Consider the following 13,062-nt stretch of genomic DNA (forward strand, 5'->3'; position numbering starts at 1 on the left):
TGTAATAACAAAAAGGCATAGAGAAACAATCATAGGTGAATATAAGTATATTTTAGGACACATAGGCCTTACATTTAATTTTATATTAGTAACTGTGCGCTATCTATAGTATTTGGAAAAAGTTGTAAAAAAAGCTTCAACAATCATCAAATTTATATTTTAAGTTTTTGAGAAAATTCCCATTCACTGTCAAAGGGTTTTAAATTATTTCTTGAAATTTACATCTTTCTTAAGTTTTAATATTCATACTTTGTATTTTTCTTTTCTTCTTTCATGCATAGAATGCATTTGTTCATTTTACACCTGTATAAGTAAAGCTTACAAAACACAATAACAATATTTATGACTCTAGAAGACTTTGTTGAATATCTAAGTATAAAAATGGTCATATTAATAAACGGAAAAGATTGTCATTGTCATACTTCGTCAGTAATTCCTTTAAAAACCTGACATTCACAGAAAAATAATCCAAAGTTTCATCGCTTTATTTAACAAAATAAACATAATGGATCATCTGTTAATTTCATTCGTTAACAAGACGTTTTGGTTCCAGTATCATGAGAATTGATCTGTATTCGAAACACTTAACTTTTACATCATTTGTTATCAAACCCAGTTGCTCAACTAGGCAATTCCATTCCTTTTTCGCATTATGACATTGATAGTATTTTGCACTACTGATAATAATAAATTCGGGATCTCATTTTCTTCAGTACAGTGCATAATGTCATACATTAACCTTGTATTGCCCCTGTAGTTGGGCGCCAATTTTGTATAAAAGGCCTAGATTTATGACCCTTTGGAATATAATTTATGATTCATTGAGTTTGTTTAATAGATACATTTCTACAATTTAAAGATCCTGTTGTGGGTTTGACAACAAAAGTACCATTTAAAAAACATTTTATAAAAATCTTCACTGAAAGCCACAACTGTCTGTACGAAAGCCTACTACGCAAATAAACACGTAATAACGCAAACAAACGCATTATAACGCCAATAAAGGCGTAATAACGCTAAAAAACGCGTAATAACGCCAATTTCAAAGGTTAGCAAACGCTAAAAAAGGCGTAATAACGCCAAACTTAAAGGCGTACAAACGCTAAAAAGGCGTAATAACGCAAAAAAGGCGTACAAACGCAACAAAAGGCGTACCTATGTTAAAGGCGTACTGAAACGCTAACAAGGCGTAATAACGCCGTGTGTACTATATAAAGTGATGGCTTTTTTGAAGACATTCAAACCAAAGCGTTATGAGTACATTTGAGTTTATCGGATTGGAAAAGACAATTTCAGTCTTCTGGAAATCGTCCCTGAAAGCAAGAATAGGCAGTCGACATTCGTACGGAATCCTCTTATTATCATACCCTATACATGGATTGGTTTTATACGGAATACTCGATAGTGTGACGATGTTGTTATTGTAACCATCCACACCGAAAGGCGACAGTACGATGTCGATTACACGTCAGAATGATGATGATAACGCGAAAGTACGATAATGAAAACGCAATATCACGGCCATACGATGATGATAACACGACAGTACGATAATGAAAATGCGATACGACATTATGATGGTAAAAATGCGACAGTACGAAGGTGACAACACGAAGTTGTATCGTATTATTGTGATCGTGTCGTCGTTGTTTCGCGTTTTCGTTATGGCAATCGAGCTACCATTATTGCGATTGCGCGTTTGCATCGTAGTAATATCGAGTATTGCGTTTAAGATCAACCCGTTCATAGGCAATATCCATATCAGGATTGCGTAAATTTGTCCGTTTGCAGTTTAAAAACAATTAAATCTTTGTAATCAATTTAGTTATTTAGAAACGTACAGTTGAAACTAATATTTTGAAATCATATACATTGTACGCAAACTATCTTTTTTCAAAGGCCATTTTCAGTTAAAAAACAATTCGAACTTATGTCGTTCATAATACAATACGTAATGCTGCTAGAGAAATGAAACTATATAAACATATATTAACCAGAATGTACACTTGCTCGTCTGGAAATTTTGGTACATTTGTACGTATGCACAGTTATGGCACATATTGAGCAAAAAAGGACTGTACAACTGTGTACCACGCAACTCGAAAAGTAGTTTTGCAAAAAGGATGATACAAATTTTCAGCATGTAAATGTGTGCTCTTTAGTATTTTGATGTATTTAACAAAACCATAATTATGGGCACTTTTCCAAAACAAACTACAAACAAAAACAACCCAATACCATTAAATACTTTTGTCGCGTATAAAACACTAACTGTGTAACTGCCAGCTCGATTATACGTGTCTATAAAACACTAACTGTGTAACTGCCAGCTCGATTATACGTGTCTATAAAACACTAACTGTGTAACTGCCAGCTCGATTATACGTGTCTAAACACTAACTGTGTAACTGCCAGCTCGATTATACGTGTCTATAAAACACTAACTGTGTAACTGCCAGCTCGATTATACGTGTCTAAACATTTTCCTAATTCGATTAGTGTTCAGTGCTCATGTTGCATTAATTATCGTAAGTCATCTTCGTTAAACGCGATGTTGCATTAATTATCGTAAGTCATCTTCGTTAAACGCGATGTTGCATTAATTATCGTAAGTCATCTTCGTTAAACGCGATGTTAAACAGCTATGCCAAATTAAAAGAACACTATATTTCTAAACCACTCATCCAGGAACATAGCTATAATATGACATACCATATTATTTCAAACATTTGAATTAATTAACAGTGGGCAAAAAAGAAAGATTCATCATAGAAAATAAAGTGTTTTTTTCACGTCACAATATTTATTTTATATATATTGTTAAAGACGATTTAATCCTTAACAAATTTGTTGTCGTAAACGTACACTTGGAGACGTTTCTAACGCAACACTTTGTTAACTTGAATATCTCAATCATTGGTAAAAAATGATTCAAACGTGTACATGTGATCATTTGACTTCATTTGACCTACTGTTGCCTTCCTATGTGGATGGTTACACTAACAACATCGTCTTACTGTCGAGTAATACGAATGAAATCAACCCATTCATAGGGGATTAAACTAACAGGATTCCATACAAATGTCGGTTGCCTATTCTTGCTTTCCAGAAAGACTGAAATTGTCTTTTACAATCCAATAAACTAAACTGTTTTCATAATTTTTGGGTTCGAATTAATGTCTCCAAAGAAGTCATCACTTTATATAGTACAAAAGGCGCCTTTTTTAGCGTTTGTACGCCTTTAAGTCTGCGTTATAACGCCTTTTATGGCGTGTGTACCCCTTTTAGTTTGGCGTTATAACACCTTTGTTTAGCGTTTTTACTCCTTTTAGTTTGGCATTAGTACGCCTTTTTAGAGTAAGAATGCCATTTTTAGCATTATTAAGCCTTTTTAGAATGTGTACGCCTTCATTGTTGGCGTCATTACGCCTTTTTAGCGTTACTAGTATTTCGCCTGTATTGGCGCTACAATGCGTTTGTTTTCGTTATTACGTGTTTATTTGCGTAGTAATGCCTTTTTGCGTTATGACGACTTCGAACTTTTTTTTAAATTTTAAGTGGTACTAATTGGCTTTCGTACTGTCTGAGCTTTTTAGTTTTACATATTTTAAAACTGTTGACGCTTCCTCTATAGTTATGATACCTTCGAGTGAAATTGACTCGCTCTGATTTAATTTTGGAAAAGTTTATTCCTTTTTAAAGTTATTACAGTCATCCCTGCTACTTCGTTTTTCACTACTACATTCATTGTGAAAGGACGTATTTTGAATATTTTTTCTTCCAGACATTTCGCTGAAACCAGAAAATCCAAAGCCAGTTGGAGACATAAAGTGTGACATTTGTGAACTGATAATTCAAGAGCTTGACCAAGTTGTGGGACAGAATGCCAGCGCAGAAAAGATCAATGCAACCATTTATGCACTCTGTGATAAACTGCCAGGGACATCGAAAACATTTGTAAATTGTTTGAACACATGTTCAACATTTTCTATTGTAACATATTTAAACTAGTTTATAATCGCGATATTTGAGTGGTCATTATGTGTTTGATGAAAATATTGGCGGTAACATTAATTTGATTCATTTCTTAAGGTTACCTATTTTTAAGCCTTATTGCATGATTTACTGTTAACGAACCTTGCCTTTCTGATAAAGCTTATAAGGCAATAAAGCTGTAGGTTGCCCCTTTCACATGAGTTCTATAAACATATACATTGTTAAATTGTTTTTATTGTAATAATTTGTTTTGCGTTATTACAATTCTTCTTATTGTGCTATATAACGATATGATCTTTGAATACAGCTTATTTGCAGAATAAAACTAAACGTTTTAAGAAACAAAAATGATTTTTTATTCTTAGTGCCAACTGGTTGCTCCTTCAGTCATTAAGGAAATCAAACAAGGGGCGGACCCACAAAAAGCATGTGAACAACTGAAGTTGTGTTCTTCTGGTGCGTAATTAAAACAAAATTGATTTGGCTTTGTCGACAAATACAGCGACATCTGATTAACGCATGTCATTACCGGTCTGCGGAAAATGATTTTACTTTTAAAAGGTATATTACGTTCATGTGGTATCATATCAAACTTTAAATGGGATTCATTCCAGACCAAACCATTAAATTGGCAAGTACCAGACCAGTCGGAGACCTGAAGTGTGACATTTGTGAACTGATTATTCAAGAGCTCGACCAACTTGTTGGACAGAACGCCAGTGCAGAAAAGATCAACTCTACTATTTATGCACTCTGTGATAAATTGCCAGGAACAGCTAAGACATTCGTAAGTTATAAGCTCTCAATAAAAATGATGACAAAAGTTGATTCCCGTTGAGATGTTATTTGTTTTCAATGTCATTCTTGAGGTTTACATATGAGGAATGAGTTGTATGGTTTCAACGTATAAGAATTGATTCAATTGTGATATACAGAAATAAGTGTATCTTGTACATGAATAGTTTGCAAATGACAACATTTGCATATAAAAAGATAAGTTTGACAGTTTGTAGTAGGGTACGAAACCAATCAAAATATGTTTGCATTACAGTGCCAGCTGGTTGCCCCAACGGTTGTTAAAGAGGTAGAACAAGGGGCTGATCCGCAAAAGGCATGCACACAGCTCAAGTTGTGTTCTTCCGGTATGAATAATAAAACCGCTACGGAGTAAATAGCATTTAATAAAACATATTGATTAATATCCTTTGCCATCAGTTATTTTATACGAAATTGCAATTGCTGGAAAAAGGAAAAAACGTGTATGCTTCTTACAGTATGGTGTGAGTCCGATTCTCAACCTGAATTGATAAATATCTAAACGGTGTTAAGTAATCAACAATTGAAAAACGCTTATTTTTTACCAGCCTAATTGTGAATGAATAACAGTGTTACAAAAACACATGCAACGTGTTAAACGTCGTTTGAGTCACATGAGTTGGGTTTATCAATTCTGTAAATTAACTACTATAAGATGCAGTTAAACAGCGGTCAATATATACTATACACGTGCTTATATACGAGTGTTACCGTGTCTGTTAATACAAGTAAATTAACAGAAATATATTTAAAATGTATACTAAACTCTTTGTTCCAGAACATGTTCTTAAACTGAAATCTCCTAAACAACTCGGAGACATAAAGTGTGACATTTGTGAACTGATCATTCAAGAGCTCGATAAACTCGTGGGACAGAATGCCAGCGCAGAAAAGATCAACTCTACCATTTATGCGCTATGTGATAAATTGCCAGGAACAGCTAAGACCTTCGTAAGTTATAACCTATCAAGTGCAAGTCTATACACGTTGACTTATTTTGGTATCATTGTTATTCTTCAGGTTTACATTTGAGAAATGCATATTATTGTTTAATCGTATTCGAATTAATGCACGTACGATAAGTGGAAATAAGCTTATGAACATAAGAAGTCTTTAACAACAACAATATTTGTTTAAACTAATATATGTTCGACACTGTGTCTTGGTGTTAAGAATATTAAAATTAAATATTTGCATTAACAGTGCCAGCTGGTTGCTCCAACGGTTGTTAAGGAGGTAGAACAAGGGGCTGATCCACAGAAAGCATGTGCACAACTCAAGTTGTGTTCTTCCGGTTAGAAAAACAATATTGTTATTTATGTACCGCGTTATGAAGTTACGGAGTCAATAGTATGAACAAAAATGTGCTGATAATAACTTTTGTCACCAAATATTGTGATAGAAATTGACATTTCTGGAAACGGAAAAAACATTGTATGCTTCATTCTGTCTATGGTGAAGCCAATTCTAAACCTGAATTAGAAAGAACTATACTGCGTTTACTTGTCATTGACTTTTGTAAAAATTATCGTATTTTATATCGTTTAACTTCAGCTAAATTATGTTAAACAATATTGATATAACTTATGCAACGTGTTTATCGTCGTTACAATAACATGTATTGAGTTTACGGATTCATAAAATGAATCATAATAAGATGTATTTAAAACAGCAGAGAATATATATTATACATGTAAATTTATATATATTTATACGTTGAACCGTCTCTATAACAAGGGTAATTAACACGAATAGATTTCAAATATGTATTTACTCTTATATTTCCAGAACATGTTTTAAAACTTAAATCTCCTAAACAACTCGGAGACATAAAGTGTGATATTTGTGAACTGATCATTCAAGAGCTCGATAAACTCGTTGGACAGAACGCCAGTGCAGAAAAGATCAACTCCACTATTTATGCACTCTGTGATAAATTGCCAGGAACAGCTAAGACATTCGTAAGTTATATAAGCTCTCGATACAAATGATGACAACAGTTGATTCCCGTTGAGATGTTATTTGTGTTCAATGCCATTCTTGAGGTTTACATATGAGGAATGAGTTGTATGGTTTAAACGTATAAGAATTGATACAATTGTGATATACAGAAATAAGTGTATCTTGTACATGAATAGTTTGCAAATGACAACATATGCATATGCAAAGATAAGTTTGACAGTTTGTCGTAGGGTACGAAACCAATCAAAATATGTTTGCATTACAGTGCCAGCTGGTTGCTCCAACGGTTGTTAAGGAGGTAGAACAAGGGGCTGATCCACAAAAGGCATGCGCACAACTCAAGTTGTGTTCTTCCGGTTAGAAAAAAAACTTTACCCATTTATCTACCACGTCATGAAGTTACGGAGTCAATAGTATGAACAAAAACGTGCTGATAATAACTTTTGTCACCAAATATTGTGATAGAAATTGACATTTCTGGGAACGGAAAAACATTGTATGCTTCATTCTGTCTATGGTGAAGCCAGTTCTAAACCTGAATTAGAAAGAACTATACTGCGTTTACTTGTCATTGACTTTTGTTAAAAAATTCGTATTTTATATCGTTTAACTTCAGCTAAATTATGTTAAACAATATTGATATAACTTATGCAACGTGTTTATCGTCGTTACAATAACATGTTTTGAGTTTACGGATTCATAAAATGAATCATAATAAGATGTATTTAAAACAGCAGAGAATATATATTATACATATAAATGTAAATATATTTATACGTTGAACCGTCTCTATAACAAGGGTAATTAACATGAATAGATTTCAATTATGTATTGACTCTTATATTTCCAGAACATGTTCTAAAACTGAAATCTCCTAAACAACTCGGAGACATAAAGTGTGATATTTGTGAACTGATCATTCAAGAGCTTGATAAACTCGTTGGACAGAACGCCAGTGCAGAAAAGATCAACTCTACTATTTATGCACTCTGTGATAAATTGCCAGGAACAGCTAAGACATTCGTAAGTTATATAAGCTCTCGATACAAATGATGACAACAGTTGATTCCCGTTGAGATGTTATTTGTTTTCAATGTCATTCTTGAGGTTTACATATGAGGAAAGAGTTGTATGGTTTAAACGTATAAGAATTTATGCAATTGTGATATACAGAAATAAGTGTATCTTGTACATGAATAGTTTGCAAATGACAACATATGCATATAAAAAGATATGTTTGACAGTTTGTCGTAGGGTACGAAACCAATCAAAATATGTTTGCATTACAGTGCCAGCTGGTTGCCCCAACGGTTGTTAAGGAGGTAGAACAAGGGGCTGATCCGCAAAAGGCATGCACACAGCTCAAGTTGTGTTCTTCCGGTATGAAAAACAAAACCGCTACGGAGTAAATAGCATTTAATAAAACATATTGATTAATATCCTTTGCCATCAGTTATTTTATACGAAATTGCAATTGCTGGAAAAAGGAAAAAAAGTGTATGCTTCTTACATTATGGTGTGAGTCCGATTCTCAACCTGAATTGATAAATATGTAAACGGTGTTAAGTAATCAACAATTGAAAAACGCTTATTTTTTTACCAGCCTAATTGTGAATGAATAACAGTGTTGCGAAAACACATGCAACGCGTTAAACGTCGTTTGAGTCACATGAGTTGGGTTTATCAATTCTGTAAATTAACTACTATAAGATGCAGTTAAACAGCGGTCAATATATACTATACACGTGCTTATATACGAGTGTTACCGTGTCTGTTAATACAAGTAAATTAACAGAAATATATTTAAAATGTATACTAAACTCTTTGTTCCAGAACATGTTCTTAAACTTGAATCTCCTAAACAACTAGGAGACATAAAGTGTGACATTTGTGAACTGATCATTCAAGAGCTCGATAAACTCGTGGGACAGAATGCCAGCGCAGAAAAGATCAACTCTACCATTTATGCGCTATGTGATAAATTGCCAGGAACAGCTAAGACCTTCGTAAGTTATAACCTATCAAGTGCAAGTCTATACACGTTGACTTATTTTGGTATCATTGTTATTCTTTAGGTTTACATTTGAGAAATGTATATTATTGTTTAATCGTATTCGAATTAATGCACGTACGATAAGTGGAAATAAGCTTATGAACATAAGAAGTCTTTAACAACAACAATATTTGTTTAAACTAATATATGTTCGACACTGTGTCTTGGTGTTAAGAATATTAAAATAAAATATTTGCATTTACAGTGCCAGCTGGTTGTTCCAACGGTTGTTAAGGAGGTAGAACAAGGGGCTGATCAACAGAAAGCATGTGCACAACTCAAGTTGTGTTCTTCCGGTTAGAAAAACAATATTGTTATTTATGTACCGCGTTATGAAGTTACGGAGTCAATAGTATGAACAAAAATGTGCTGATAATAACTTTTGTCACCAAATATTGTGATAGAAATTGACATTTCTGGAAACGGAAAAAAACATTGTATGCTTCATTCTGTCTATGGTGAAGCCAATTCTAAACCTGAATTAGAAAGAACTATACTGCGTTTACTTGTCATTGACTTTTGTAAAAATTATCGTATTTTATATCGTTTAACTTCAGCTAAATTATGTTAAACAATATTGATATAACTTATGCAACGTGTTTATCGTCGTTACAATAACATGTATTGAGTTTACGGATTCATAAAATGAATCATAATAAGATGTATTTAAAACAGCAGAGAATATATATTATACATGTAAATTTATATATATTTATACGTTGAACCGTCTCTATAACAAGGGTAATTAACACGAATAGATTTCAAATATGTATTTACTCTTATATTTCCAGAACATGTTTTAAAACTAAAATCTCCTAAACAACTCGGAGACATAAAGTGTGATATTTGTGAACTGATCATTCAAGAGCTCGATAAACTCGTTGGACAGAACGCCAGTGCAGAAAAGATCAACTCCACTATTTATGCACTCTGTGATAAATTGCCAGGAACAGCTAAGACATTCGTAAGTTATATAAGCTCTCGATACAAATGATGACAACAGTTGATTCCCGTTGAGATGTTATTTGTTTTCAATGTCATTCTTGAGGTTTACATATGAGGAATGAGTTGTATGGTTTAAACGTATAAGAATTGATACAATTGTGATATACAGAAATAAGTGTATATTGTACATGAATAGTTTGCAATGACAACATATGCATATACAAAGATAAGTTTGACAGTTTGTCGTAGGGTACGAAACCAATCAAAATATGTTTGCATTACAGTGCCAGCTGGTTGCCCCAACGGTTGTTAAGGAGGTAGAACAAGGGGCTGATCCACAAAAGGCATGCGCACAACTCAAGTTGTGTTCTTCCGGTTAGAAAAAAAGCTATACCCATTTATTTACCACGTAATGAAGTTACGGAGTCAATAGTATGAACAAAAACGTGCTGATAATAACTTTTGTCACCAAATATTGTGATAGAAATTGACATTTCTGGGAACGGAAAAACATTGTATGCTTCATTCTGTCTATGGTGAAGCCAGTTCTAAACCTGAATTAGAAAGAACTATACTGCGTTAACTTGTCATTGACTTTTGTAAAAATTATCGTATTTTATATCGTTTAACTTCAGCTAAATTATGTTAAACAATATTGATATAACTTATGCAATGTGTTTATCGTCGTTACAATAACATGTATTGAGTTTACGGATTCATAAAATGAATCATAATAAGATGTATTTAAAACAGCAGAGAATATATATTATACATGTAAATGTAAATATATTTGTACGTTGAACCGTCTCTATAACAAGGGTATTTAACATGAATAGATTTCAATTATGTATTGACTCTTATATTTCCAGAACATGTTTTGAAACTGAAATCTCCGAAACAACTCGGAGACATAAAGTGTGATATTTGTGAACTGATCATTCAAGAGCTTGATAAACTCGTTGGACAGAACGCCAGTGCAGAAAAGATCAACTCTACTATTTATGCACTCTGTGATAAATTGCCAGGAACAGCTAAGACATTCGTAAGTTATATAAGCTCTCGATACAAATGATGACAACAGTTGATTCCCGTTGAGATGTTATTTGTTTTCAATGTCATTCTTGAGGTTTACATATGAGGAATGAGTTGTATGGTTTAAACGTATACGAATTGATGCAATTGTGATATACAGAAATAAGTGTATCTTGTACATGAATAGTTTGCAAATGACAGCATATGCATATAAAAAGATATGTTTGACAGTTTGTCGTAGGGTACGAAACCAATCAAAATATGTTTGCATTACAGTGCCAGCTGGTTGCCCCAACGGTTGTTAAGGAGGTAGAACAAGGGGCTGATCCGCAAAAGGCATGCACACAGCTCAAGTTGTGTTCTTCCGGTATGAAAAACAAAACCGCTACGGAGTAAATAGCATTTAAAAAAACATATTGATTAATATCCTTTGCCATCAGTTATTGTATACGAAATTGCAATTGCGTGAAAAGGAAAAAAGTGTATGCTTCTTACTGTATGGTGTGAATCCGATTCTCATCCTGAATTGATAAATATCTAAACGGTTTTGAGTAATAAACAATTGAAAAACGTTTTTTTACCAGCCTAATTGTGAATGAATAACAGTGTTGCTAAAACACATGCTACGCGTTAAACGTCGTTTGAGTCACATGAGTTGGGTTTATCAATTCTGTAAGTTAACTACTATAAGATGCAGTTAAATAGCGGTCAATATATACTATACACGTGCTTATATACGAGTGTTACCGTGTCTGTTAATTCAAGTAAATTAACAGAAATATATTTAAAATGTATACTAAACTCTTTGTTCCAGAACATGTTCTTAAACTTGAATCTTCTCAACAACTCGGAGACATAAAGTGTGACATTTGTGAACTGATCATTCAAGAGCTCGATAAACTCGTGGGACAGAATGCCAGCGCAGAAAAGATCAACTCTACCATTTATGCGCTATGTGATAAATTGCCAGGAACAGCTAAGACCTTCGTAAGTTTTAACCTATCAAGTGCAAGTTTATACACGTTGACTTATTTTGGTATCATTTTTATTCTTCAGGTTTACATTTGAGAAATGTATATTATTGTTTAATCGTATTCGAATTAATGCACGTACGATAAGTGGAAATAAGCTTATGAACATAATCAGTCTTTAACAATAACAATATTTGTTTAAACTAAGATATGTTCGAAACTGTGTCTTGGTGTTAAGAATATTAAAAAATGTTTGATTTACAGTGCCAGCTGGTTGCTCCAACGGTTGTCAAGGAGGTAGAACAAGGGGCTGATCCACAAAAGGCATGCGCACAACTCAAGTTGTGTTCTTCCGGTAAGAAAAAAAAAACTATACTCATTTATTTACCACGTAATGAAGTTACGGAGTCAATAGTATTAACAAAAACGTGCTGATAACAACTTTTGTCACCAAATATTTTGATAGAAATTGACATTTCTGGGAACAGAAAACATAGTATGCTTCATTCTTTCTGTGGTGAAGCCGATTGTAAACCTGAAATGACAAAGAACTATACTGCGTTTACTTGTCATTGACAATTGTAAAAATAATCGTATTTTTATATCGTGTAACGTCAGCTAAATTATGTAAAATAATATTAATATAACTTATGCGACGTGTTTTTCGTCATTACAATAACATTTATTGTGTCTATGGATTTTTAAAATGAATCATAATAATATGTATTTAAAACAGCAGAGAACATATAATATACATGTAAATGTATATATATTTATACGTTGAACCGTCTCTATACCAAGGGTAATTAACACGAATATATTTCAAATATGTATTGACTCTTATATTTCCAGAACATGTTCTGAAACTGAAATCTCCTAAACAACTCGGAGACATTAAGTGTGACATTTGTGAACTGATCATTCAAGAGCTCGATAAACTGGTGGGACAGAATGCCAGCGCAGAAAAGATTAATTCTACTGTGTATGCACTCTGTGATAAATTGCCAGGAACAGCTAAGACATTCGTAAGTTATAAGCTCACAAATACAAATGATGACAACAGTTGATTCCTGTTCAGGTGTTATTTGTTTTCAATGTAATTCTTGAGGTTTACATATGAGAAAAGTGTTGTATGGTTTAAACGTATAAGAAATTATGCAATTGTGATATATAGACATAAGCTTATCTTGTAAATGAATAGTTTGCAAATGTAAACATATGCATATAAAAAGATAAGTTTGATAGTATGTTATAGGACACGAAACAATTAAAATATGTTTGCATTGC

General features: G+C 33.2%; 1 protein-coding gene across 50 annotated transcripts in view; it reads left to right on the forward strand.

Moving 5' to 3' along the window:
- The window catches only part of LOC127866048 (uncharacterized), a 40,487-nt gene that overhangs the window by 18,519 nt on the left and 8,906 nt on the right, over positions 1 to 13,062 (forward strand). The window contains exons 27-45 of one of the 50 annotated variants that reach the window (XM_052406305.1): positions 3,785 to 3,957; positions 4,362 to 4,452; positions 4,611 to 4,783; positions 5,048 to 5,138; positions 5,591 to 5,763; positions 6,016 to 6,106; positions 6,601 to 6,773; positions 7,040 to 7,130; positions 7,625 to 7,797; positions 8,064 to 8,154; positions 8,608 to 8,780; positions 9,033 to 9,123; positions 9,619 to 9,791; positions 10,057 to 10,147; positions 10,642 to 10,814; positions 11,081 to 11,171; positions 11,619 to 11,791; positions 12,040 to 12,130; positions 12,628 to 12,800. In XM_052406305.1, coding sequence (XP_052262265.1) covers positions 3,785 to 3,957; positions 4,362 to 4,452; positions 4,611 to 4,783; positions 5,048 to 5,138; positions 5,591 to 5,763; positions 6,016 to 6,106; positions 6,601 to 6,773; positions 7,040 to 7,130; positions 7,625 to 7,797; positions 8,064 to 8,154; positions 8,608 to 8,780; positions 9,033 to 9,123; positions 9,619 to 9,791; positions 10,057 to 10,147; positions 10,642 to 10,814; positions 11,081 to 11,171; positions 11,619 to 11,791; positions 12,040 to 12,130; positions 12,628 to 12,800 — 2,549 coding nt within the window. The remainder of the gene's footprint in view (positions 1 to 3,784; positions 3,958 to 4,361; positions 4,453 to 4,610; positions 4,784 to 5,047; positions 5,139 to 5,590; positions 5,764 to 6,015; positions 6,107 to 6,600; positions 6,774 to 7,039; positions 7,131 to 7,624; positions 7,798 to 8,063; positions 8,155 to 8,607; positions 8,781 to 9,032; positions 9,124 to 9,618; positions 9,792 to 10,056; positions 10,148 to 10,641; positions 10,815 to 11,080; positions 11,172 to 11,618; positions 11,792 to 12,039; positions 12,131 to 12,627; positions 12,801 to 13,062) is intronic. The other 49 variants (XM_052406322.1, XM_052406325.1, XM_052406323.1 and 46 more) reach the window with 49 other exon arrangements.

Source organism: Dreissena polymorpha, chromosome 2 (genome assembly GCF_020536995.1).
Source record: "Dreissena polymorpha isolate Duluth1 chromosome 2, UMN_Dpol_1.0, whole genome shotgun sequence".
Taxonomy (NCBI): domain Eukaryota; kingdom Metazoa; phylum Mollusca; class Bivalvia; order Myida; family Dreissenidae; genus Dreissena; species Dreissena polymorpha.